This window comes from Neoarius graeffei, chromosome 26, assembly GCF_027579695.1.
Source record: "Neoarius graeffei isolate fNeoGra1 chromosome 26, fNeoGra1.pri, whole genome shotgun sequence".
Lineage (NCBI taxonomy): Eukaryota > Metazoa > Chordata > Actinopteri > Siluriformes > Ariidae > Neoarius > Neoarius graeffei.
This window is the reverse complement of record NC_083594.1, coordinates 56647498-56674086: the sequence shown is the minus strand read 5'-3', so window position 1 is coordinate 56674086 and position 26589 is coordinate 56647498. Positions and strand designations below refer to the sequence as shown.

Here is a 26589-nt window from a genome sequence, read left to right as displayed (position 1 = left end):
TTAGAACAGATGTCTCTCAACCCATCAGCAGGAACTGTTCAGTGAAAGCAGCGTGTGTGTGTGTGTAGTGTGTGTGTGATGGAGCAGTAGAGCTCCTGCCCCGAGCGAGGGAAGCTCAGTCAGTTGAGAGATGGTGAAAGTGTGTGAGGGGTTTACCCAAGTGTGTGTGTTAATTCTTCTGTGCCCAGTTAGGGTTAGTTCTCTTTATTATTTGACCTGTGAGTGAGTGTGAGGAGTTAAAGAAGAAGGGAGGGGCTTTTTTCGTATTTCAGCCGAAACTCGGCATTTGTGTTGGAGAAACTGAATTTCTTTATTCTGATTTTGACTCCATTAAACACCTTCACGAGTTTTTATTCCATACAACAGTGTGGGTTCGTGTCTGAACACAGCCCTGCGGGACTGCTCAGGGAACTTCGGGGTGTGGGTGTGTCTCCGGGTGTGTGTCTCGGTGTGTGTGTGTGTGTGTGTGTTTCGGTGTGTATGTGTGTGTCTCGGTGTGTGTGTGTGTGTCTCGGTGAAGTTGTCGAAGAAGAACAAAAGCATCGCGGGAAGTGTTAAAGAAAGGATCCGAACTCTCCACCGCAGGTTTAATCCGGATTTAGTAAACCGGTTCAGTGACGAGAAAGTTGACTTAAAGTGGTCAGAAATGGTGAAACGGATCTGTCTAAGACTTTATACCAACTTTTACTGACCACGTCATCGCTGTTACTCACATCATCCCTGAAAACAACCCGCCGGGGATTCGATCCCAGCCCCTCCACTGAGGACACTCACACACCGACGGGTTAACACAGTTAACACACAGTGAGTACTTATTTCATTTACACTGATGAACACAGTGAGTATTTAATTTACAGTAATGTACAGTGTGTTTAAAATGTCGTGTTTATGTAACTTACAGTAGGTAACATGCATTGAGGATTTAAGTTAGTATATGACTTAAAGTATTTAATTCACAATAACATACGTGAGTATTTATTTAACTTACAGTAACACAGTGAGTAACTTACAATAAGTGAGTATTTAACTTTCAGTGACTTACAGTGAGTGTTTAAGTTACAGTAACATGCAGTGTGCATTTAACTTCCAGAGAGTATTATAGAGTGTGTATTTATCTTGGTGAGTATTTAACATACAGTAAATTACAGTGAGTAACTTTTAGTGAGTATTTAATTTACAGTAACATATAGTGAGTATTTCATTTACACTGATTAACACAGTGAGTGTTTAACTTCAGTTCAGCACTGTGAGATTTAACCCTTTACGCACTCATTCACTGCAGGTAATTAAACAGGGAGTGCAGGAGTTTATACCAGATGTGTTTAATACTGAATTAACTCTTTATGCTTTAACACCTACACTGACCCATGTAAAGGTTTAATTAATCCTGGTTAATTACCCAGTGCAGGTGTTAATGCTTTAGTGTAAATGTGAATGTAGAAGTGTAAGAGTTTATTGCAGCTTCACTGTGTTCGTCAGAAACCCTGGTGTGTGTTTTACTACGATCTGTGTGTGTGTGTGTGTGCAGTCAGTAAAAAAAAAAAAAAAATACATGATGGATTCAAACTAAAATCTCAGAGATACTTGGGTAATAATTACATCACACACCTCCACGTGGAAAACTAATCCCTAAATAAGGGTTCAAATACCATATTTCACACTGTAGGTGTTAATGCTCGTTAAACACACAGGGTTTGTGTATTTTGCTCAGGGTGAACACTGCTGCATGGAGGAGGAAATTAAACACTGCTGCGCTAACCATGCTAATGGGCTGGCTGACTGTAAACATTGTATTAATGTTAAAAGCACCTTCACGTCATAATTTCCTACACAGAGCAGATTTCAGCTCACCAATTCACTCCTCCTACATGACTCACCCCAACTCATTCAGAGCTTTGATTCATTCTGCATCACACAATCTGAATGAGAGTCAGAGAGTCACTCAATCCCCAAGTCCCCGACTCGCTCCGAGTCACACACTGTGTATATCACACGAGGTCTCAAACACATGCAGTGCATTGTTGGCTTTTCTGCCTCTAAATTTAGTGTCTTGCACACATTCTGGACTTCACTGTTTTTAGGCGGAGTGCGCTTGGCACTAAAGTTAGTGCCCTCGACCACAGCTGTGTCTCACACCACTAATCACTACCTGCACTTCACAAACAAAGTAGGGCTTATTTGACTGTCTCGCTTCAGTGTATGCATGGGTGTGTGTGTTTGTGTCTGGCTGTGTGTTTGTGTGTCGTTATGTATGTGATTCTGTTAGCTCACAGAGAGAAAGCATTTGGGATTATTTCATCTTTACAAAAAAAACAGAAGGTGTGTGTGTGTGTGTGTGTGTGTGTGTGATGGTGTTAGTTTTATAAGTGATTCTTAAAAACAGGAACTATTTCTCAAAACCGGAGATGCCTACACAATGTTCTCCTTCACAGTCAATGCAAATGACTGTGTGAGTGAGCGCAAGCGTTCTCATTTTTATTTTTCTGATGTTATCTGTTAACTTTAGGCTTATTTTGTAAAGAGGCTTTGGATTATTTAATAATATCAGTTTAATGTATAAAAACCTAAACACAGTAATGACTGGTCTGTATTCCTAACTTTATACATCTTTAAGCTCCCAGAAACGTAAATGCCTCATCCATTTCTTGAGGTTAATGTAACATGATGTTTAATGGTATAATGATGTTCTGTCCTCCACACAGACAGTCACTGGTTTAAAAACCCTGAAATGGCAGAAGGTTTTGTTTTTAATTTGCATCCATGGTGTAGCAGTGTTTTTGCACAGGGTGTGGACATTTTAGCACAGTTTACACCGCAGTGCCCTCTGATCGCTCTGCCTCTTCTGCTGTGGAGATCAGGCTCCACAATCACATTCACAGGCTCCTGACTGCAGCAACAGAAAAACATTCGCCTTCTCATTCAAGTTCAAGTCAACTTTATCATCAGTTCTGTCATACGTACAGCACACAGACAGGATTGGAATGGCATTTCTCCCAGACTCTGTGTAAACATATAAGTACACAAGCAAAATGAGAATAAAAAGTGCAAAAATTTTATTTTATATATATATATATATATATATATATATATATAATATTAATATTAGGGTTGGGCGGTATCCAAATTTTGATACCTTTAAACTGTCTCTGTGTTTTCCCGGGGTATACGGTATTACCGAGAAAAAAATATTTTGTTTCGGCCTACTGTGTAACGTGCGCCTATACCGGCGGACCTTGTCCAGACCTGCGCCTATGCCTCAAATGCACTATTTAAAAGCAGCATAGCGAATTATGTGCATTGTGGTATGGATTAAGCAGCAAAGCGAATTTTGTGCATTGATGAATGGATTAAGAGATATTTCAAAGCATCACGCAACTCTTCCTTCATCTTGAAAATAGCATTCAACTGTCGTTTACACATGTCTGCGTTGAAACGCCATTTGCAGCACTATTTCACCTGCTCCATCAAAAAAAAAGTACACGATGAGCAGGATCATACCCTTTCAAGCATGGGAAATAAAAAAAGAAAAGAAAAAGAATCAACCAACACCCAAGTCCGTTTAGACTGCGCGATAAACCATATTCTTCAGCGCAAATGAGGCGAACCTAATTCAAATGCATGATAGCTGCACAAGGCAAAATCATATGGGCCCACGTCATGCCATGGCGGGGAAATTAATAATCAAATGGCCTTACCTTGCTTAAAACGTTGTCTTGATCACATAACTCCTTACAATTATTCCACTTAAATCCATACGGTTTAACACACCCAACAAAGATAGCAAGCGCATTGCTAATTCCCACCAGAAACCGAACAGTTTACGCTACGATGTTTTCTTCCGTTTCTTCAGTAGATGACATTTCCAACGTTTATTACCCACATCCCAAATGTCATACGTTATATTATTTTACCTTGTTGTTACTCATGTAACCTACTCAAAACACAACTCATTGGAGAGATCTCTTGGAAGTGGAGTACCCCAGGCTATGGTGTGCCTTAGGGGACATATTAGATTTTTTTCGATTTTGCGCGGTCATTTACATTATTGCTGGCTCTTCCTTTTCGTTTGGTTTGAAACCAAAATACTGCCACACTGCCGATGTTTGTTGTATTTTTTTTTTTTTTTGCCACTAACTCGTTATCTTGACTTGCCATCTTTCAACCGCGGTCTCAGTCTCTTGCGAAGCTTTCTGTCAGACTCCAAATGTCACGCAGGGTTGCCATGGTAACGACATAAACAACCCTGCACGCGATGAGAACTTCTTTAGGAAATTGATAGAATTAGTGAAAATACGATCACACAGTTATTCGGGATGATCTTCAATTTATTATTTTATATTATGACCTCATGTACTCCATATTTATTTAGATATTATATATTTTTTTAAAATGACGGTAATGAGACCGATACCGTTGGTACTTTTGAATACCTCGGGATACCTTCTTACCGTAATACCGCCCAACCCTAATATATATATATATATATATATATATATATATATATATATATATATATATATATATATATATATATATAATCTGTGTGTGTGTGTGGGGGGGGGTATAAACATACATGTCAACCTTTGGTCAATCAAACCTGTATAACCAACCTCCAAAATCTGTATTTCCCTTATAAAATCCTTATAAGATGCAAATTAAAATAATTTACCTAAAATTTGAATGATAATTAACAATGATATATCCCAGTTACTTTTTATTCAATATTAATAACAATAAACCTTCAGAATGAATACAAAGCTCCAATGTTCGACAAAAACACAAAGTGTCACTCTAATGTTCTGAATTGTACTCCATGACAGCTTTTTTTAGCGCTCTGCACCAATACTCACGAGGCTGCACGTCACAGCAAGTGTCTGTGTTGATCTTGCCGGAGCGCCCATTCAGAATCTTTTCAGTCGCTAGTGAAAGTCGCTCAGGTGGAAATACACGTTTCAAACAAAATGTTACTTCCCGGTTGGCGGGATTCTCACAATGCGGTGTGCGCATGATCAAAAGTGGAACGAAGTCTCGCTACCACAAGATAACGCGCGATTTCATAAGACTCTTTACTGGCTGTTTGTGCTTTGTGTGGTGTACAGTACGTTTGTAAATGTTATGCGCTCTTTTATCATCGTGGGAATTGATTATAGCTGTAAATAAATATTGAAGTTTTTTTTAAGAATCCGTATAACTTTATTTGTACGCCCGTATACTACGTTTATTGAATCAAATCCGTATAAAATACAGACATTCCATATAGGTTGACGTGTATATATAAAATGCAGTTGCAGAAAAGCACACGTGCAGAAACAGTGCAGACAGCTTAATGGATCTGGGAGTTTGTACAATGTGCAGATAATGTTTTGTTTACATCATGAGTAATGAGCAGATGTTGAAACAAAATAAAGTGACAAGTGCCTGATTTATTTAACAAAGACTACAGATGAACTGCAGTAACAATTTGAGTTATTTGGAGAGAGTAAGTGTTTTAGTTAGTTAGTTAGTTAGTTAGGTAGGAAGGTAGGTTAGTTTTAGTTTAGTTCGTTCGTTCGGCTTCCTGACAGCGTGGTGATGAAGCTGTTGGTCAGTCTGGTGGCGCTAGCTCAGAGGCTCTGGTATGTTTGACCGGAAGGCAGGGGACTGAAGAAGGTGGTGTCACTCATAATGCTGCAGGCTGGGCGTGTGTTGTAGATGTCCAGGAGGGGGATAGTGAGGCACTCGGCTGCATTCGCTGTGCGCTGCAGGGTCTTACGATTGGCAGTTGTGCAGCTCCCGAACCACACAGTGATGCAGCTGGTCAGAATGATCTCAGTGGTGCTGCAGCAGAAAGTGTGCATGATGGCACACTTACCAGGAGATCACAAGTTTGAATGCCACAGCCATCCATGGCCAGAAGTCCAGTGGGGCAAAAAGGGCCATGCTTTCTGGGCCATGCTCTCTCCCCTGTCAATCACAGTGACACTAGCCAATGGTGGACATCTGTGGGCTCATGTATGTGGTAGATAGCACTTTAGCTATATCTAGCTGGTGGTGTGTGTGTGTGTGCGCATGCATGGTCTTCAGTGTGATAAACTGGGTGGGGAATGTATGTACATTTGTGTGTTTTAGGTAAACATGGCAATGCGAGGCCACACCTCTGGGTCATTAATGAGTAATCACACTAAGGAGAGAGTGACCATGGCCAAGGTGACTCTGGAGAACTTCTACAGCACACTGATCACACAGCACGAGGAGAGAGAGATGAGGTAGACGCACACAAGTAGAAAGTGTTTTCTTCAGTCACCCAGTTCATAATAAATTAAGGTTTTCCTTCTTATTAACTTTTAATGAGCACTCAGGAACTAAACATTCAGAACACACACACACACACACACACACACACACACACACACACACACACACACATCATGACATACTTTCTCCACATTGACCAGGGCAATTGAAGTGTGTGTGTGTACTGCACGTTCCATACCTTTCAGGATCTTCTGTTTCTTTTGTTTGTGTTATAGACACACACTGACTCACAGACTCATTACGACTCTTGACTTCATTATGGATTACAAACACAGTATAAATCAGAACTACAGACACATCACAGAGTCACAGTCACTGATTCACAGACTGTTAATTTGATTCCCTCACACTGAATCACTGTCTCTGAACCACATATATATCAGACATCAAGTACCAGTTTCCGTTGTGTGTATGTGTGAAGTGTGTGTGTTTTGTTTAATTTCCATGTTTCATGTCTTTACTCAGGCAGCAAAAACTGGAGAAAGTTATGGATGAAGAAGGCCTTCCTGATGAAGAGGTGTGGATGTGTCCTGAATCACTCTCTTTATTGTGTTATAAGTGCTGTTTGCGTTTTAAACTCTGCAGTGCATTATAGGTAACCTGTATCTGTGAGCAGGGTGGTGTGTGTGTGTGTGTGTGTGTGTGTGTCATTTGCAGAGTGTTTAGAATGTGAGAATAAGGTGCACTCGAGATGTAGTGAGGTGTTCTGAGGTGCACCGTGAGTTGGCCTAGTGGTTAGCGTGTCCGCTTCTCAATTGGGAGATCGCGAGTTCTACTCATGGTCGGGTCATACCAAAGAAAAACATTTTTAAATGGTGCCATCTGCCAAGGCACGCTGCAATACAGATGTGAGTGGGGAGTCAAACTCTCGTGGTTACCAGAGGACTAGCCCCCACTGTAACCCTAGCTATGTAATAGGCGAGAGGCCGAGGGCTACAGAAACGGAGATCAGTGCCGCCCTGTGCGCCATGTGGTGCGGAAAGGGAATTTAGAGACCTTAGTAGTGAGGTGTAGTGAGGTGTAGTGAGGTTAATTGAGCTGCAGTCAAATCAGTTTTATTTGGATACCACTTTTAACAGTAGACAAGCAGCTTTACAGAAGGAAAAAAATTTTTATATATATATATATATATATATATATATATATATATATATATATATATATATATATATAAATTTTTTTTTTTTTTTTTTTTTTTTTTTAACCTAAAGGGGGAATTTTAAGACTTTGTCACATGTACATTAAAATTAATTTCTCTGCATGTGAACACACACACACACACGCACAGTAGTGGGCAGCTGTACTGCAGCACCTGGGGAGCAGTTGGGGGTTTGGTGCCGTGCTCAGGGACACTTCAGCTGTTCTTGCTGGTCCAGGGAGTCAAACCAGTGACCTTTTGGTCCCAAAGCTGCTTCTCTAACCTTTAGGCTATGGCTTCCCCGGTAAATATCTGACTTTATGAATTTATCTCTAATGAGTAACCCTGAGGTGACAGTGGTGATGGAAAAACTCCCTCAGACTCCACGAGGAAGAAACCTCGAGAGGAACCAGACTCTAAAGGGAACCCATCCCCATCTGGGTGATAACAGATAGTGTGATTATAAATAACTCACTTCTATAGAGTCACAAAGTACAACTGTGTCACCAGGAAATTCATTATAGTTTAACATGACGTGTGAGGTGCAGTGCACTGAGGGTTAGTGTGGTTTACTGAGGTGTGTGTGAGGTGCAGTGAGGTGTGTGTCTGTGTGTGAGGTGCAGTGAGGTGTGTGTCTGTGTGTGAGGTGCAGTGAGGTGTGTGTCTGTGTGTGAGGTGCAGTGAGGTGTGTGTCTGTGTGTGAGGTGCAGTGAGGTGTGTGTCTGTGTGTGAGGTGCAGTGAGGTGTGTGTCTGTGTGTGAGGTGCAGTGAGGTGTGTGTCTGTGTGTGAGGTGCAGTGAGGTGGGTGTCTGTGTGTGAGGTGCAGTGAGGTGGGTGTCTGTGTGTGAGGTGCAGTGAGGTGGGTGTCTGTGTGTGAGGTGCAGTGAGGTGGGTGTCTGTGTGTGAGGTGCAGTGAGGTGGGTGTCTGTGTGTGAGGTGCAGTGAGGTGGGTGTCTGTGTGTGAGGTGCAGTGAGGTGGGTGTCTGTGTGTGAGGTGCAGTGAGGTGGGTGTCTGTGTGTGAGGTGCAGTGAGGTGGGTGTCTGTCTGTGTGTGAGGTGCAGTGAGGTGGGTGTCTGTCTGTGTGTGAGGTGCAGTGAGGTGGGTGTCTGTCTGTGTGTGAGGTGCAGTGAGGTGGGTGTGTGTCTGTGTGTGAGGTGCAGTGAGGTGGGTGGGTGTCTGTGTGTGAGGTGCAGTGAGGTGGGTGGGTGTCTGTGTGTGAGGTGCAGTGAGGTGGGTGGGTGTCTGTGTGTGAGGTGCAGTGAGGTGGGTGGGTGTCTGTGTGTGAGGTGCAGTGAGGTGCAGTGAGGTCTGTGTGTGAGGTGCAGTGAGGTCTGTGTGTGAGGTGCAGTGAGGTCTGTGTGTGAGGTGCAGTGAGGTCTGTGTGTGAGGTCTGTGTGTGTGTGTGAGGTGCAGTGAGGTCTGTGTGTGAGGTGTGTGTGTCTGTGTGTGAGGTGCAGTGAGGTCTGTGTGTGAGGTCTGTGTGTGTGTGTGTGTGTGTGTGTGTGTGTGTGTGTGTGTGTGTGTGTGTGTGAGGTGCAGTGAGGTCTGTGTGTGAGGTCTGTGTGTGTGTGTGAGGTGCAGTGAGGTCTGTGTGTGTGTGAGGTGCAGTGAAGTGCGTTGAGGCTGAAGTGTGTTTTGTCCGTATAGAAGCGAATGAGACGCTCTCAGCACGCCAAGAAGGAGACGGAGTTCTTGCGCTTGAAAAGGACAAGACTTGGTCTGGATGACTTTGAATCACTGAAAGTGATCGGACGAGGGGCATTTGGAGAGGTACCGCGCACAACACACTGTGCACAACACGCAACATACTGCACACTGTGATTCCTGAAAGAAGCCAAAGTAATGGCTTAATGGTGTGAACATTTATTACTAAAATGATCAATAAAAGGGAGACTGTGTGTGTGTGTGTGTGTGTGTGTGTGTTTATAGTGAGTGTGTGTTCGTACACTAAAAAATGTGTTTTAAAAATGTCTATTGTAAGGGAACGTGCAGTTCCACTGAGTGCAAGTTGAAGTGTGTGTGTGTGTGTGTGTGTGTGTGTGTTCCTCAGGTGCGTCTGGTGCAAAAAAAGGACACGGGTCATGTTTATGCCATGAAGATCCTGCGTAAAGCTGACATGCTGGAAAAAGAACAGGTGAGAACAGACGCAGGCAGGATGGGATGACCAGCCAGGGCGGGGCCTCGTTCAAGGGGCGGCATATCGGATAAATATAATATCAGCATAAGCACGACTACATTTCTGTAGCGAGCAGTCTCTTCTCATCACTTCGTCTCAGCTTCTGTTTGTGATGTTTATAAAAGTCTCGGTATTTAACTGACGGGATCAGAGCCACAAACGTCCTCATCACTACCATCCTGCTGATTAGACACTACTCCCCAACATACAGGGGTGTGGTTAGGTTCGAGCTCCTGATGTAAAGGGGTGGTTATCTATTAGTAACGCCTCTAAATTTTAACAGAAACCTGTGCCCCATCCCACCCTCCACACTTCCCTCACACCTTTAGTCTTTGGACCGTTGATTGACAGTTGGGGGATGAGTAACAACTCAGCCGTAAACAACAGATTCGCTAATATTTTGGATGAACTTTAGGAAAAACTTTTAACACAATTTAGGAAGAAGAGAAGCACGCTGAAGTCAGAACTAGGTGATGCAGCTGCACTAAACCAACATAAAGTTGTCATGTTCAAATGCTAAAGTGCAAACTAATCCAATGCCGAGGCAGAAACGTCACAGTCGGTGAGTGTTTGCGTTAGTTTCTGTATTATGGCGTATTTCCCTGAAATTTTGACGAGCTTATTGTAAACATTTGTTGTCTTTCTACTTAACTGAAACAAAATGCAGTAAATAACTGAATACTTAAAATTAATGCTGTTTGAAAAATAGGGTTATACATGTTTCTCGTTGGGGGGCGTGACTGTCTGATTTCACCCAGCGTGCCAAGTGGTCCAGCTCCGCCCTGAGTGACATCATAAACACTGAACTAACTCTGAGTGGAGTTACCCATCTGTCTCTCACCTCTCTCTCTGTCTCTCACCTCTCTCTCTCCCCCCCTTTCCCTTTCTCCCTCTCTCTCCCTCCGCTCTCCCTCTCTCCATCAGGTGGCTCATATCCGTGCAGAGAGAGATATACTGGTTCAGGCAGACAGTCTGTGGGTGGTGAAGATGTTCTACAGTTTCCAGGATAAACAAAATCTCTACCTGCTCATGGAGTTTCTGCCAGGAGGTGATTTCCCCCCCCCCCACACACAAATACACGGCTGTGATGAATGTGTAGTGTACAGTTGTAGTTGTTAAAATTCCCCCTGTAGAAGACATGCTGGTGTGTGTGTGTGTGTGTGTTACATTACATTGCTCTTATCCAGAGCGACCTACAGCGCACACAGAGCAGCCTGGGGGGCAGGTGGGGGTTTGGTGCCTTGCTCAAGGGCACTTCAGCCATTCCTGCTGGTCCAGGAAATCAAACCAGCAACGTTTTGGTCTCAAAGCTGCTTGTCTAACCTTTAGGCCTTGGCTTCCCCTGTTGTGTAGTGTACATTGTGTGTTGTGTAGTATAGATGTGGAGTTGTGGTGGTGCTCCCTGTAGGTGACATGATGACACTTCTGATGAAGAAGGACACTCTGACTGAGGAGGAAACGCAGTTCTACGTGGCTGAAACAGTTCTGGCCATCGACTCCATCCACCAGCTCGGCTTCATTCACCGAGACATCAAACCTGATAACCTGCTGCTCGACTCAAAGGTCTCCCTCCTTTCTCTCACTCTCACTCACACACACTCACACACACACACACACACACACACACGATTTTTGTTTTCTGTACAGTTTGACTTGTGTTCATTATAACCTTAGAATGAACCTTTCTCTCTGTCTGTCTGTTTGTCTGTCTCTCTTTCTTTGTCTGTGCCTCTGTCTGTCTCTCTCTCTCCACACCTCCTTCCTCTTCTGCTTTTTTCTTCCTCTTTTCTTCTTTTTCACTACACACAGTAAAGCTTACTGCAGCTCAGTGTGTGTGTGTGTGTGTGTTACAGGGTCATGTTAAACTCTCTGATTTCGGTCTGTGTACTGGACTTAAGAAAGCTCATCGTACAGAGTTCTACAGAAACTTGAGCCACAGCCTCAGCACTGACTTTAGTGAGTACAGCTCCATTTCCCAGCATGCACCAGAGTTCATCTCAACTTCTTACTGGTGTGTGTGTGTGTGTGTGTGTGTGTGTGTGTGTGTTTTATCCACAGCCTCTCAGAACATGAACTCTAAGCGGAAGGCAGAAACATGGAAACGCAATCGGAGGCAGCTGGTAAAAACACATTATTAACACCCCACCCCCTTCTCTGAGCTATAGGTTTGATGTGTATGTTTGTGTGTCAGGCATTTTCCACAGTGGGAACTCCAGACTACATCGCTCCAGAGGTGTTTATGCAGACCGGCTACAATAAGCTCTGTGACTGGTGGAGTTTGGGAGTCATTATGTACGAGATGCTGATTGGTGGGTCACACTGTTTACCTGTTTATCTGTTTACATGTAGTGGAGCAATTACACATAGTGCCTCAGGTTCCTTTCATTAGCTCCCTAAATGTAACCACAGCAACTGTTCTCAATCTCTGAAATTGGTGTGTGTGTGTGTGAATGCGCGCAGGATATCCACCCTTTTGTTCTGAGACCCCTCAGGAGACGTATAAAAAGGTAATGAACTGGAAGGAGACCCTGGTTTTCCCCCCTGAGGTGCCGATCTCTGACCGAGCCAAACACCTCATCCTCAGGTGACTCACACTGTGTCCCTCCTCCCTCCCCATGTCCCCTACAAAGTGGAATATTGTACACTCTATAGTGAACTTCATGCACTAATACTGAGCACATTAGATCAGGGAGTTGTTCATAATCAGTACACTGAGAGTGTGTTCCAAACCCACACGATGCATTCACTCCGGACCATGCACACTCACCAAACACTGCACTGCAGGAGTATTCTTTTAGGGTCAGTGTGTGTGTGTGCGCGTGTGCGCAGGTTCTGTTCTGAAGCAGATCATCGTATTGGAGCTGCAGGAGTTGAGGAGATTAAGAGGAACCCATTCTTCGAGGGAGTTGATTATGATCACATCAGGTCATTGCACTAACACTCATCTCTACTGACTTCATCATCTCCTCCTCCTTCTCGTGCTTCTGTTCCTCTTATCTGTACTGTGTGTGTGTGTGTGTGTGTGTGTGTGTAACACACAGAGAGAGACCGGCAGCAATCCCCATCGAAATCAAGAGCATCGACGATACATCAAACTTCGATGAGTTTCCTGAGTCAGACATCCTGCAGCCTGCTGGTGACACACACACACACACACACACACACACACACACACACACACACAAACTAGGCATAGTTTTGTTTAAATAAAGTGCAAGCTCCACCCACTCTGTCATACTCATCATCATCATCTCTCTCTCCTGTCTGTCTCTTTCTTTCTCCTGTCTCACTCTCAGTAGCAGGCAGTAGTCATGCGGAGTCAAACTATAAGAATAAGGACTGGGTTTTCATCAACTACACGTATAAGCGGTTTGAGGGTCTGACGGCGCGGGGGGCGATCCCATCCTACATGAAGGGAGGGAAGAGATGAGCGCACCTGTCTGTCTGTCCCACTCTCCTCTCTGTCTCACCCCGGTAACCCCCCCCACCCCTCCCCTGACACTACAAGACTTAGTGCTATCCCATCATCCCCTGCTGCCACACCCACAGAACACTGTGCTGCTATTGGCTGAGAGCAGTAGGGACCATCCTTAGTTTTTTGACAGTCCCTGCCTGCTGCACTGTGATTGGCTACTATAACATCACTCATGTCGTTGTAGCAACCGAAGTAAAACGACACCAGATGGACAGAAACATCAGCACGTTGGTTTCACATCCATCTCTCTGAAAATGTCTTCTGCTGGAACACTGTCTCTAATTTCCACTTGTTTCAATCATAACAGGGGCCTTTCTGGTTACCATGGTGATGCCATACCTTTGCAGTGAATTTAATGCTTCAGCAACAACATAAAAACAGCAGCTGTTGATCAAAGAACGCACGCACACAAACACGCGCACATATGCGCTTTCCACTATAAGCTCTTTTATACTTGTATCGAGTCGTAGGCTGTATTTTTGTTTATTTTTCTATCAAAACACACATTGAATTCTCATCCAATATTCCATCATAAATGTCTTTGTTATTCGTGGTGTTTAATTTTATCTTTCATCTGTTTTATTATAATCACTTAAAAGGATAGTTGGGGATTTTTGACATGAATCTGTATGGCATCCCCATCAATAGTGTCGTGCAAACACACTGACTTACCCCCGACAGCATCCTGTGAGTCCAGTTCTTGTCCAGTTTTGGTCCAGACGAAAGTAGTCCGGCAAGTTTGTTGGGGTCACGAAAGTAAAACGTTTTTCATCTCAAAACAGTATGTGTTCAAAAGAGTGATATATTTGCATCACAAAACCGTTGCCAAATAAAAAGTCAGACCTCGAAATCGCTTGGCACTATTTTCTCTCCCTTCTTATCACTGCGCGCTGCCGCCAGGTGACAGCCACGGCTGTTTCATTCATTGTTTACTGCTAGCAAAGTTAGCGACAACATGTCTGACTACGACAGCGACGTTGAAAACATTGACTTCATCTCACAGCCAAAGGGATATCTTTATGAACCGAATATACAGATGAAGAAATTCGCCAGATGGAGTTAGAAAGGGCAGAGAGAGAAAGGGTGGACAGAGAAGTGGAAGAAGGTGAAGCTGGAGCCGCAGCTGGAGCTACAGCCTGGATAGTTGCAAGTGCGCACCATTTTCACAAATATATTATTGTATAGGTTATAGAAGGTGATAAATTTGTCGCTGTTCTTGCTCTCAAATTAGCTTGTTAGCGCCGCTGATCTGAACTCCTAATCACTGCCAAACAATGGGAAAGGTGTTGATTCCTGCGCAGATGTCAACATGACAGCGCGCAGTGATACTGAGGGAGACAAAATTATAGCGCCAAATAATTGCGAGGTCTGACTTTTTATTTGGCAACGGTTTTGTGATGCAAATATATCACTCTTTTGAACACGTACTGTTTTGAGAAGAAAAACGTTTTACTTTCGTGACCCCAACAAACTTGCCGGACTACTTTCGTCTGGACCAAAACTGGACAAGAACTGGACTCACAGGATGCTGTCAGGGTTAAGTCAGTGTGTTTGCACGACACTATTGATGGGGATGCCATACAGATTCATGTCAAAAATCCCAAACTATTGCTTTAAGGACTTTTGTTTCACTTTATATTGTTGCCATGACGACAGAATGCTGGTTCTAATATTGTTCATAATCGTTATTTATTGCTGTCTATATTGTTTATATTTTGTTGTAATATAAGATGTGTAGATGGTACGAGCTGAATGGAGATAGAGACACACACGCGCTTGTTTGTTCCATATTTAAATCCAAAATACGAAGTTCTTATTGTCTAAAGGGGTGTGTGTGTGTGTGTGTGTGTGTGTGTGTGTGTGTGTGTGTGTTTTTCTGTGACAAAATCATACAATAAAGCCGTTCAGCCGTGATGTTTGATCACCTCTCTGTATTTTCTTTATTCTTTGTACCACACGTCAGTGTGTGTGTGTGTCTGAACGACAAAACTATGGAACTGTGAAACTTTATTTATATTTAAAAGAAAATAAAACCCATTTTTAAAATACAGTTAGGAAGATGGATTATGATATAAACTACAGATTCATGCAAATAATGGAAAGTAAGGAGCTCACACAATTAAGATATCCATCTCCGAAAGTAAGTTTCTATGCAGGATGGACAATTTCATGGAGGCCGCCATTGAAAATATTTTAACCAATCAGAAAAATCCCTCCGATCGTTTCCAGCAGTGCTCTGACATCATTTGGGTGCAAACCACGGAAGCTCCGCACAGCGAGTAATGCCCCGTTTACACGTAGCCGGATATCTACTGTATGAAGACACATATTTATTTATGCGGTTGCACCTCTCATTTACACGTAAACGGAGGTTTCAGTCACTGGAAATGGATATCTTTGAAAACTCCGGGCAAAGTGGAGATTTGTGAAAACTCCATTTTCATGCCTGCATGTAAATAGTGGAAACATGTCTGTGAAGATTCTCAATCATCCAGGTCATAGTAAACTGTGGGTGGTAGAAAAGGGCAACTGGACTTGCTTGAAGATTCTTGAAAACATTTCACCTCTCATCCAAAAGGCTTCCTCAGTTCTGTCTGACTAATAGGGAGTATCAGATATTTATCCTCTCCTGGATCAGAATCAGAATTCTGATGACAAGCTCATCTAAGGTGTTGTTGAGGCATCATGTTGGTGTGGGTCACTGGAGGCTGGGTGTGAACGGCGAGTCATTAGGGTGATCAAACCTGAGATGCCGACAATCCAACATTATCCCCACTAGCCTACGCCTTTTTTCAATGGTTAAAGGACACAGAGCTGAGATAATCCTGCAGAAAGCCCAGAAGCGGCTTCTCGATGAGAGAGTGAGACAAGTACATTTCACCATCGATGCTCTCCAGAACAAGACTAAACTGAGGTTTGAGGAGTTGACAGCCCTTCTTTCCAGTGAAGTTTTGGAATGAGTCTCTGATTTCACTGAGAAGGCACAGTTTTCACAACACACCAAAGGTAAGGAACGACAGATGCGCAAATTTCAAAAATTGCTGTCTAAAACCACCTCCTCCGGCAAGACAGAAGGGCTGACTTGGAGGAAGAGATCTGACCAGGCTACACAACCGGACATAGAAGAGAAATGGGTGAAGAACTTATCCGACAGGGTACTCACCCAACCAGAGAGAGATGTCTTATCCAAGGGTCTTAACTTTGCAGTTTCACCTGAGCGGATACCGGTAGTAGAACTCATCACAGCCACAGAGTCAGCCATCAGGAACAACAACCTGACCAACACAGAGTCAGAACAACTTAGACTGAAGATATCAGCTGCTCTATCCAGTGCGAAAGCACCCCCCTCCAACCTCACCAGCCAAGAAAGGAGGGCTCTTACAGTGCTTCAAAGAGACCGGAACATCACCGTCCTTCCTGCTGACAAAGGGAGATGCACAGTGGTGCTAAACACAGCGGACTACCACTCCAGGATGACCAGTCTCCTCAGTGATACAACCACTTATGAAACATTGAGGAGGGACCCTACAAGTGGTTACAAAAGGAGAGTTGTTAGCTGTTTGCAACAACTAGAAAAGGACCAAGCCATCAACCGATCTCTTTACTACAGATTGTACCCTGGGGAAGCTGTGCCTCTCATATACGGACTCCCCAAGATTCACAAAGAAGGAGCTCCTCTCAGACCTATTATCAGCAGTATAAACTCGGTCACATATAACATTGCCAAACACCTAGCCACCATCTTGGCTCCTCTGGTTGGGAATACACCCCATATCATGTCAAAAATTCCCAAGATTTTGCTACTAAAGTTGCAGACCTCAAACTAGATTCAGATGAAACCATGGTTTCCTACGATGTCACTTCTCTGTTCACCTGCATTCCCACCACAGAAGCAGTCGAATCTGTAAGAAAACGACTCCTTCAGGATAGCTCCTTACTGGATAGAACGAACCTCACCACGGATCAGATTTGCACCCTGCTTGACCTCTGCCTGACTACCACTTATTTCCAGTTTAATGAAAGTTTCTACAGACAGAAGCATGGATGTGCCATGGGATCACCGGTGTCCCCTCATCTCATCTCATTATCTCTAGCCGCTTTATCCTTCTACAGGGTCGCAGGCAAGCTGGAGCCTATCCCAGCTGAACTACGGGCGAAAGGCAGGGTACACCCTGGACAAGTCGCCAGGTCATCACAGGCCGGTGTCCCCTATTGTGGCCAATTTATACATGGAGGAAGTGGAACATATAGCTTTGACCACTTTTGCAGGAGTTGCTCCCAGCCACTGGTTTAGATACGTGGATGATACCTGGGTTGAAATCAAAATCCATGAGGTGGAACCTTTCTCGAAACACATCAATGCAGTGGATAGCAACATCAAATCTAGCCTTCTTGGATTGTGATGTACACATTAGACAAGACAGAAGCCTTAGTATCAAGGTCTACCGGAAACCCACACGCACAGACCAGTACCTACTTTTCGACTCTCACCACCCACTGGAACATAAATTGGGGGTCATTAGGACCTTGAAACACAGGGCTCAGAACATTCCTACAATGATAGAGGGAAAAGAGAAGGAGCAGAATAATATCAAGAAAGCACTTCAGAATTGCGGTTATCCCAACTGGGCTTTCCTAAAGAGCATAAAAAGGAACATAACGGACAAGGATGATAACAGGAACAAATGCAGGAACATTGTCATTCCCTGCGTTTCTGGTCTGTCTGGGAGGCTCGGGAGGATCTTCTACAGACACAGCATTCCGGTACATTTCAGACCCAGTGACACCCTGGGGCAGGGACTGGTCCACCCTGGGGGCGGAGCGCCCGGACACAAACGGGACAACATGGTGTGTGCGGTTCGGTGCAGTGGGGAGTGCATGGACTCGTGTATTGGGGAAACGGGGCAACCGCTGTACAGGCACTTGGCTCGGCACAGGAGAGCCGGCTCCTCAGGCCAGGACTCAGCTGTCTACATTCATCTTGGCAACGGAGGACACTCATTTCAGGATTGTGGCGTACGCATTTTAGCCAGAGAGGATCGTTGGTATGAGCGAGGAGTTAAAGAAGCCATTTTTGTCAACCGGGAACGGCCATCACTGAACAGAGGTGGGGGTCTAAGACATCATTTATCAACCATCTACAATGCGGTCTTGGACACTCTTCCCAGACGGCTGGGTGTACGCCAGGACCCAGCTGTTTTCGGTGACTCACAGGAGGACAGAGAGAGTCAGCTTTCCATTGATCACCCTAACGGGCAATCCTTTGATCACCCTAATGACTTGCCGTTCACACCCAGCCTCCAGTGACCCACACCAACATGATGCCTCAACGACACCTAAGGCCAAGTTTACATTAGACCGTATCTGTCTCGTTTTCTTCGCGGATGCACTGTCCGTTTACATTAAAACGCCGGGAAACGGGAATCCGCCAGGGTCCACGTATTCAATCCAGATCATGTCTGATCCGGTGCTGTGTAAACATTGAGAATACGCGATTACGCTGTGCTGAGCTCTAGCTGGCATCGTCATTGGACAACGTCACTGTGACATCCACCTTCCTGATTCGCTGGCGTTGGTCATGTGACGCGACTGCTGAAAAACGGCGCGGACTTCCGCCTTGTATCACCTTTCATTAAAAAGAGTATAAAAGTATGAAAATACTGATGCAAATACTGCCCATTGTGTAGTTATGATGGTCTTTAGGCTTGCCATCCTTCCACTTGCAAGTGGTAAGTGACTTGCGCACAGCGGCTCAGTCCCGAATCACTGCACTCGCGCGCTCTGTGAGCTGCGCAGGGCCGGAGTGCGCACCCTCCAGAGGGCACTCGCTGTTCAGGGCGGAGTGATTTGGAGCGCAGCCGCTGAGGAGGAAGCGATGAGCCGCACTGACACATTTCAACTTACGTGCTGAATTAGTTATGTGATTAGCGTATCCGTGTATTGGCGTTGCTGTGTGCACGCGAATCGTGTATTGGCGTTGCTGTATGCACGCTAATCGTTTTTAAAAACGTTAATCTGATGATCCGCTGATACGGTCTAATGTAAACCCCACCTTAGAGGAGCTTGTCATCAGAATTCTGATTCTGATCCAGGAGAGGATAAATATCTGATACTCCCTATTAGTCAGACAGAACTGAGGAAGCCTTTCGGATGAGAGGTGAAATGTTTTCAAGAATCTTCAAGCAAGTCCAGTTGCCCTTTTTTACCACCCACAGTTTAAATAGTGGAAAACGGAGTTTTAGGTTTTCCCGACGTCACGATATGCGTCACAGAACAATATTTGCGTCAGGCGCTCAATATTTTGGCTTGATGGTCTCATGGATGCAACACGGGTGGTCGTCCTTTTTACATATTTGCAAACACTTTTGGTTTGTTTGCATTTGCAAATAGGACTACAACTGCTTTATGAGGAGCAGAGGAGAAGGACTGCGAGGAGGGTCGCAGTTTTTCAGGCACTTTTCCTCCCACCAACACAAAGGCTTGCTGCTTAGCAACGTCACCACCGTCATGTCATTTGTATTTTCACAATTCTGATAGGCTAATATGGCTTTATACTTCTCCTTATACTGCCACCTATATGTTTGGCATGCTCATAATAGCGCTTAGCCGCGTATCTATGCGGAGCCGTGTAAATGCAGATATTTTGGAGAACGGTCTGGTGTAATCGTGGATATTTTTGAAAACGGAGAGGCGGGGTTATCCGTTTCTATACATACCCGGGTACGTGTAAACTAAGCATAAGACTTGAAGCTGCCCCTGGCTGGAGATTATTTCATTAAAAGTTTATATGAAAAAATTGAAATTCCATTTCTCTAACAGAAAAGTGGAGGGGGAAAGATAATACTGATGATGTCGCTGATAAACAGCGAGGGAAGAGTGAACAGCTGATCTACTCCTATGTGACTGAATGCAGGGAGGTAACTTTTGAGACGCCTCATTCTGTGGACTATAACCTCACTAGACAACCTACAAACAGATCTGCACACAATCTGACTGACCGAAATCTGTTGAAGAGGCAAGTGCGCGAGTTTTTCCACGTTCCTGGCAGCATAAGCACTCGTTAGCACACTTAGCATGCTTGCGATTCATTCATGAAAAACTTCATCAAGGCGTCCCCAGGCTCGCCTACCGTAATTACCGTAGTAGACAGTCCAACCCCTGCGGCAACGCAGAAAGAGGGGAAACGCACACTGCTTTACTCTACAGGATTCACGTGAACATTACAGGAAAATGCACTTGTACGGAAAAAGGCGGAAACATTGCCAGAAACCCCCGAGCTGCTGGTACGGTCTGGATTTATTTGGTAAAATTCATACATGTAAAAGATACAGTATAAATAGCACAGAGGACAACACAAAGTATAAAATACACTTATTTCCAATGTTGTCCTCTTGATGACAGCAGGAAACAAAATATAAGAGACAATAATACAATTTTGTCAATTTATAAACAATGATCATGAACAAAATATATGCTAACTGTAATTATCACAGAGTCCAACTAGATTACAGAAACGGCACCAAAATGATTAAAAATGAGTTATATACACACACACACAACTCAAAATACACTCATAAGAAGTTCTATATTTTATTCTTTAGATTGTTATCTAATAGAAAATTAATTCATGTTCATTAACAGCATCATGATGTATTTGAATAATACAGAAATGCCACACCCCTAAACAAGTCACTCATAATAATATTCTTAAACAAACATGTTTTAGTTTACATTGACATTAATCTTCATTTCACATGTGGCTGTATTAGTCATCTGAGCACCTGGGAAGGGGCGTGGCTTTTCTCCTTGCACACGTGTCCAACATAGTCTCTACTTTTCTCTCCGTTTCTTGCATGTCCATGTGCAGTGCTGCAGCCGTTTCCTCCTTCACCACCCTAACAAAACTGCGATCATCAGTGATATGAGCCACGCCTCCTGCCTCCAACACCTACCACAAACAGCAAGTGATAAAACCAGAAGTAAGCCATTCTCTGTAGTAACACCTCACCTTATGGCCGGGCGATACGGTCAAAAATGTGATCAGTCAATATAGATACTGTAATCATCACAATAAATATTAAACGATTATTTCTTTAAGTTTAAAGCTTGATTTTTGCTCCTGAGTGAAAGTTGAAGAAACCGGACTGTTAACTATGGTTTCAAAATATTATTTATGGTCAGAACATGAACAAGACAAACTCTTGCCTAAACAGCAGAACATTTCACAAATCTGAGGCAGTATTTTTAGAATTTTAAAAGTAAATAAATCATCCTGGTTCGCATTGCCGGCAGTAAGTCAGACCTGTTCCCAGTGCATGTTGGACTCCGTCAGGGCTGCCCTTTGTCACCGGTTCTGTTCATAATTTTTATGGACAGAATTTCTAGGCGCAGCCAGGGGCCAGAAGGAATCCTGTTTGGGAACCACAGGATTTCATCTCTGCTTTTTGTGGATGATGTCCTGTTGGCTTCTTCAAACCAGGACCTTCAGCATGCACTGGGGCGGTTTGCAGTCGAGTGTGAAGCGGCTGGGATGAGAATCAGCACCTCCAAGTCCGAGGCCATGGTTCTCGACCGGAAAAGGGTGGCTTGCCCTCTCCAGGTTGGTGGAGAAGTCCTGCCTCAAGTGGAGGAGTTTAAGTATCTCGGGATCTTGTTCACGAGTGAGGGAAGGATGGAGCGTGAGATCGACAGGCGGATCGGTGCAGCCTCCGCAGTGATGCGGTCGCTTTACCGGTCTGTCGTGGTGAAGAAGGAGCTGAGCCAAAAGGCGAAGCTCTCAATTTACCGGTCGATCTACGTTCCGACTCTCACCTATGGTCATGAGCTTTGGGTAATGACCGAAAGGACAAGATCGCGGATACAAGCGGCCGAAATGAGTTTCCTTCGCAGGGTGGCTGGGCGCTCCCTTAGAGATAGGGTGAGAAGCACAGTCACTCGGGAGGAGCTCAGAGTAGAGCCGCTGCTGCTCCACATCGAGAGGAATCAGCTGAGGTGGCTCGGGCATCTTTTTCGGATGCCTCCTGGACGCCTCCCTGGGGAGGTGTTCCAGGCATGTCCCCCCGGGAGGAGGCCCCGGGGAAGACCCAGGACATGCTGGAGGGACTATGTCTCTCGGCTGGCCTGGGAACGCCTCGGTGTTCTTCCCGAGGAGCTGGCCGAGGTGTCTGGGGAAAGGGAAGTTTGGGCTTCCCTGCTTAGACTGCTGCCTCCGCGACCCGGTCCCGCATAAAGCGGAAGAAGACGAGACGAGACGAGAAATAAATCATCATGGCTAAATACATTTTTCATTAAATTTGACCAAGTTTAATATTTTATGTCTAGAATAGGCCATTTCATTCACTGTTAGTAATTGTACATGGTTACTTTCAGAGAGCGCACACTTGTACATTTACAGCAGTTACACTGTTGAACAGGGACCTTGATGGGAGGCGAGGCGAGCTGTGGAGTCTCAGTTTTCATACCATGCTCGGTCATGTTTAGTTTTATATTATCCAGCAAAGAAGTTTCAGTGGATTTGACCTGCTTGTGATATGTATGGAATAAAAGTTGCTTGTGTTTTCCAAGTTTACAACAGACGTCAAGTGGATGATGGTAAACCTACATCAGTTGAACACGTGTAGGCCGTGACTAGCAGCTAGGTTGCATTTTCTGCAGTAACATAATGAATTAACAAATACATCTTTAAAGGTACTATGTGTAAGAATTTGGCCACCTGAGAAATTCATACTCCATACTCCAGACAAACTGGGGGGGGGGGGGGGGATATATCACCAAAAAGTTGGGGTGTCCACCCCTAGCATAAGAAACAAGGAAATTCACCTTCCATCCTCCCCTTCCAACAAACACATCACCACTGTCAAAGAATTATCACTCACTGAATATAGTGTAAAGATATTTTGAGTTGATCCACTACTGGGCCCATTCAGTCGAACTGGACAGTCATCAGTTATTTAAAAAAAAAAAAAAAGCCAACTGCTAACTAACAGCAGGGCAAGAAATCATAATGTTTGAGCAAACTGCTGAAACTTAGAGTTGGCTAAGAGAACACTGATCTTATAATCTTCATGCGTACCGTTAGTCTGTAATTTATGTTGTAACTTACTGATGTCAGTTTTTATCGGCAAGAAGAAACCTTTATTTGTCACATGCACGCTTCAAGAACAGTGAAATTCATCCTCTGCATTTAACCCATCTGAAGCAGTGAACACACACACACACACACACACACACACCTAGAGCAGTGGGCAGTCACACTACAGCGCCCGGGGAGCAGTCAGGGGTTCGGTACCTCGCTCAAGGGCACCTCAGCACAAGGCCGCCACACGTCAACATGTCTTTGGACTGTGGGGGAAACCGGAGCACCCAGAGGAAACCCACGCAGACACGGGGAGAACATGCAAACTCCGCACAGAAAGGCCCTCGCCGGCTGCTGGGTTAGAACCTGGAACCTTCTTGCTGTGAGGCGACCGTGCTAACCACTACACCACCATACTGCCAGTAGTGCCTGAGACAGCTGTGGCTCGTGATACAGCAGACATGAAACCTTTTTATTCATAATGCGACTGATTAAACACACCTCCACTGACTTGATGAAATAACCACACATCTGAATGTTTCTGAACAATATGTTTGGGTGAATAATCGAGACAGAAGGAGGCGTACCACCTTACCTTTATGAGAATGTGCTCTCGCGGTTGCCGGCTGGTGAATTAGCAGATCTTCCACACAGACACTAAAAACTGTTCATGAGCTTCTATGAAGCTGTAACTTTTAAACTCATGCAAACTGTGTGCACCAAATCCAAAAACCAGATCACAGTGTCCAGGTGTGTGAGTGGAGGCTCTAATCCAGTCTTTCACTGTTTAGTGTTTGGTATTGCGATTCAGGTTCTCCCTGTAGGGTCCCTTTTCTTTCTTTTTCCCCTTCTCCAAAAATACAACATGCACACGTGAAATGGTTACTGCAAATCCACATTTCAGTGCCTGGATTCCAGTAGTTTGTGAAAATTCTTTAGTTTTTAGCGATTTGAGCTCAGAGGCCAACATGTACGTAGCTGCCAGTGATGCATGATTTCTCCTCTCATTTTGGACTGAGGGCAGTTTGGACACTGATTCACGATCGACGCTTAAGCTACAAAGTGATATTCCAAGACAGATGATGCATCCGGTCTCAGGTTTAGCTGATTAGCATGCTAACTTCAGTACATGTCTCTGAAATGCAATTCATAGATGTCTTTGACATAACGTCAAAGCTGTTACTTCTTCATATTCTACTGATTCTGGTGATAATTCTAGCTATTTTTAAAAATATTTTCAACTAAAAAGTTTTTAAAATTCTTACATATAGGACCTTTAATTCTGGTCAGTGTGCCAAACCCTTTGTACAGATGGGTTGAAACATTGTGGTTTTTGCTGACAATGTAAACAAAATAAATAGACAAAAGTAAAATCTCACCTGTGGTTCGTGTCTATGAATTATTAAACCAAACAAAATATAAAACTTTTAAAAATATTTAGTTATGTGATTATTTTATTGAGTCTTAGGCAGTGGCTTTGATCAGTCACTTATTAATAAAAAGGTGACACCTGACATGTTGTGAGCCGGAGCAGTCTCACGCACTACTGATGCCAGAGTAAAGATCATGTGTTTTTTATGGAGGAAAAAAAAAGCCATTCCATCACCCAGCTCTCTCACCGAATGATGGTGTGACCTTCTACGGCAGTTTTTGATGCAGCACTGACCTTCCATCAGAACGACAGAAAATTAAAACACAGCCTCCAACATGGAGTCGACAAAATTCAACATGGCATGAAGTCAACTTCGTGTTCCTTCTCTCATCATGGGACTTAACTATATCAAACAGTTGTTATATTTATCTCATCTCATTATCTGTAGCCGCTTTATCCTGTTCTACAGGGTCGCAGGCGAGCTGGAGCCTATCCCAGCTGACTACAGGCGAAAGGCGGGGTTCACCCTGGACAAGTCGCCAGGTCATCACAGGGCTGACACATAGACACAGACAACCATTCACACTCACATTCACACCTACGGTCAATTTAGAGTCACCAGTTAACCTAACCTGCATGTCTTTGGACTGTGGGGGAAACCGGAGCACCCGGAGGAAACCCACGCGGACACGGGGAGAACATGCAAACTCCGCACAGAAAGGCCCTCGCCGGCCACGGGGCTCGAACCCGGACCTTCTTGCTGTGAGGCGACAGCGCTAACCACTACACCACCGTGCCGCCCCTGTTGTATTTATATTGAGGAAAATTATATCACAACAATTATCATAATAATTTTATCACCCAGCTTCACCTGGCCTCTGTGTGCACCACCAAATGACTCTGTAGTGCACACTGTATATGTATATATAATGTGTGTGTGTGTGTTCACACCTCCTGGATGAGCAGCTCAGCAGCACTCACTGGGCCCTGCACTTCCTCACTGGTGCATGCTGGGAAATGGAGTTCACTGAAGAAGAATACAGTGAAAAACATAATTCTGTGTTTTATTATAACAGCTTTACATAACACTGTATATTACACACACACACACACACACACACACACACACACACACATCCCATTACATTCTTATAATGCATGAACAACATGAGTGTTAGAAGTGTTACAGTAAACATGCTCACCTATAAACTACTAAATCACTGTATATACACTCACTAGCCACTTTATTAGGTACACCTATACACCTGCTGTTTTATGCAGTTCTCTAATCAGCCAATCAGGAAAAATTGTGATCTCTGTGACTTTCACTGTGGTATGGGTGTTGGTTTGAGCCAGATGGAGCGTGAAGGTTTGAGTATTTCAGAAGCTGCTGATCTCCTGGGGTTTTCACACACAACAGTCTCTAGAGTTTACACAGAATGGTGCAGAAAACAAAAAACACTGAGTGAGTGAGTGAGTGAGTGACAGTTCTGTGGGTGGAAACAAACGCCTTGTTAATTAGAGAGGGTCAGAGGGAAATGGACAGATTGGTTTCTGTGAAGATACTCAGTCGTCCAGGTACATAGTAATCTGTGGTTGGTAGAAGATTACTATGTACCTGGACGACTGAGTATCTTCACAGATATGTTTCTACACACTTTGGGATGAGTTCCCTTCGACTAGTGCGGGAGTATGAGAGGACTTCCAGAAAACTGGCAGACATCTTAGCCAGAGAGGATCGTTCATTTTTGTCAGCCTGGAACGACCATCACTGAACAGAGGTGGGTGTCTATGACATCTATCAGCCACCTTCAATGCAGCCATCAGCATTCTGATTTGGATTCTATTATGATCCATGAGAGGATAAATACTTGATACTCCCTATTAGACAGACAGAACTGATGATGCCTTTCGGACGAGAGGCGAAACGTCTTCAAGACTTTTCAAGCAAGTCCAGTTGCTCTCTTCTACCAACCACAGAGGACAGATTGGTTTGAGCTTTTTTGCCAGGAAGGATATAGTAACTCATATAATCACTCTTTACAACCGTGGTGAGCA

The 26589-nt window shown here is 44.2% G+C and overlaps 2 protein-coding genes across 5 annotated transcripts in view; one reads left to right on the top strand and one right to left on the bottom strand.

Moving 5' to 3' along the window:
* Nucleotides 1-26: 26 nt before the first annotated feature.
* Nucleotides 27-13715, top strand: LOC132874188 (serine/threonine-protein kinase 38-like). 4 transcript variants are annotated; one of them, XM_060910174.1, is made up of 14 exons: nucleotides 30-804; nucleotides 6109-6245; nucleotides 6760-6811; nucleotides 9081-9203; nucleotides 9484-9567; nucleotides 10534-10657; nucleotides 11018-11172; nucleotides 11463-11565; nucleotides 11668-11729; nucleotides 11801-11918; nucleotides 12070-12193; nucleotides 12439-12534; nucleotides 12651-12745; nucleotides 12909-13714. In XM_060910174.1, the coding sequence occupies exons 2-14, from the start codon at nucleotides 6115-6117 to the stop codon at nucleotides 13037-13039; spliced, it is 1398 nt and encodes a 465-aa protein (XP_060766157.1). In that variant the 5' UTR covers nucleotides 30-804; nucleotides 6109-6114; the 3' UTR covers nucleotides 13040-13714. The 4 variants fall into 4 exon arrangements, with proteins under 4 accessions (XP_060766155.1, XP_060766157.1, XP_060766154.1 ...); XM_060910173.1 differs by having other exon boundaries at nucleotides 35-804; nucleotides 12906-13714; XM_060910172.1 differs by having other exon boundaries at nucleotides 27-804; nucleotides 11463-11729; nucleotides 12909-13715.
* Nucleotides 13716-20560: 6845 nt separating this feature from the next.
* The window catches only part of cacna1sa (calcium channel, voltage-dependent, L type, alpha 1S subunit, a), a 54348-nt gene continuing 48319 nt past the window's right edge, over nucleotides 20561-26589 (bottom strand). The window contains exons 44-45 of the mRNA XM_060910329.1: nucleotides 25483-25558; nucleotides 20561-21032 (exon numbers count right to left, since the gene is read on the bottom strand). Coding sequence (XP_060766312.1) covers nucleotides 20850-21032; nucleotides 25483-25558 — 259 coding nt within the window. The 3' untranslated portion in view covers nucleotides 20561-20849. The remainder of the gene's footprint in view (nucleotides 21033-25482; nucleotides 25559-26589) is intronic.

What these genes read in the sequence shown, in the direction of transcription:
- LOC132874188 (XM_060910171.1), top strand. Translation starts at nt 6,115, where the DNA reads ATGGCAATGCGAGGCCACACCTCTGGGTCATTAATGAGTAATCACACT. An exon ending in CACGAGGAGAGAGAGATGAG is followed by an intron (nt 6,246 to 6,759) that starts GTAGACGCACAC and finishes GTCTTTACTCAG; the next exon opens with GCAGCAAAAACTGGAGAAAG. An exon ending in AACGCAATCGGAGGCAGCTG is followed by an intron (nt 11,730 to 11,800) that starts GTAAAAACACAT and finishes TTTGTGTGTCAG; the next exon opens with GCATTTTCCACAGTGGGAAC.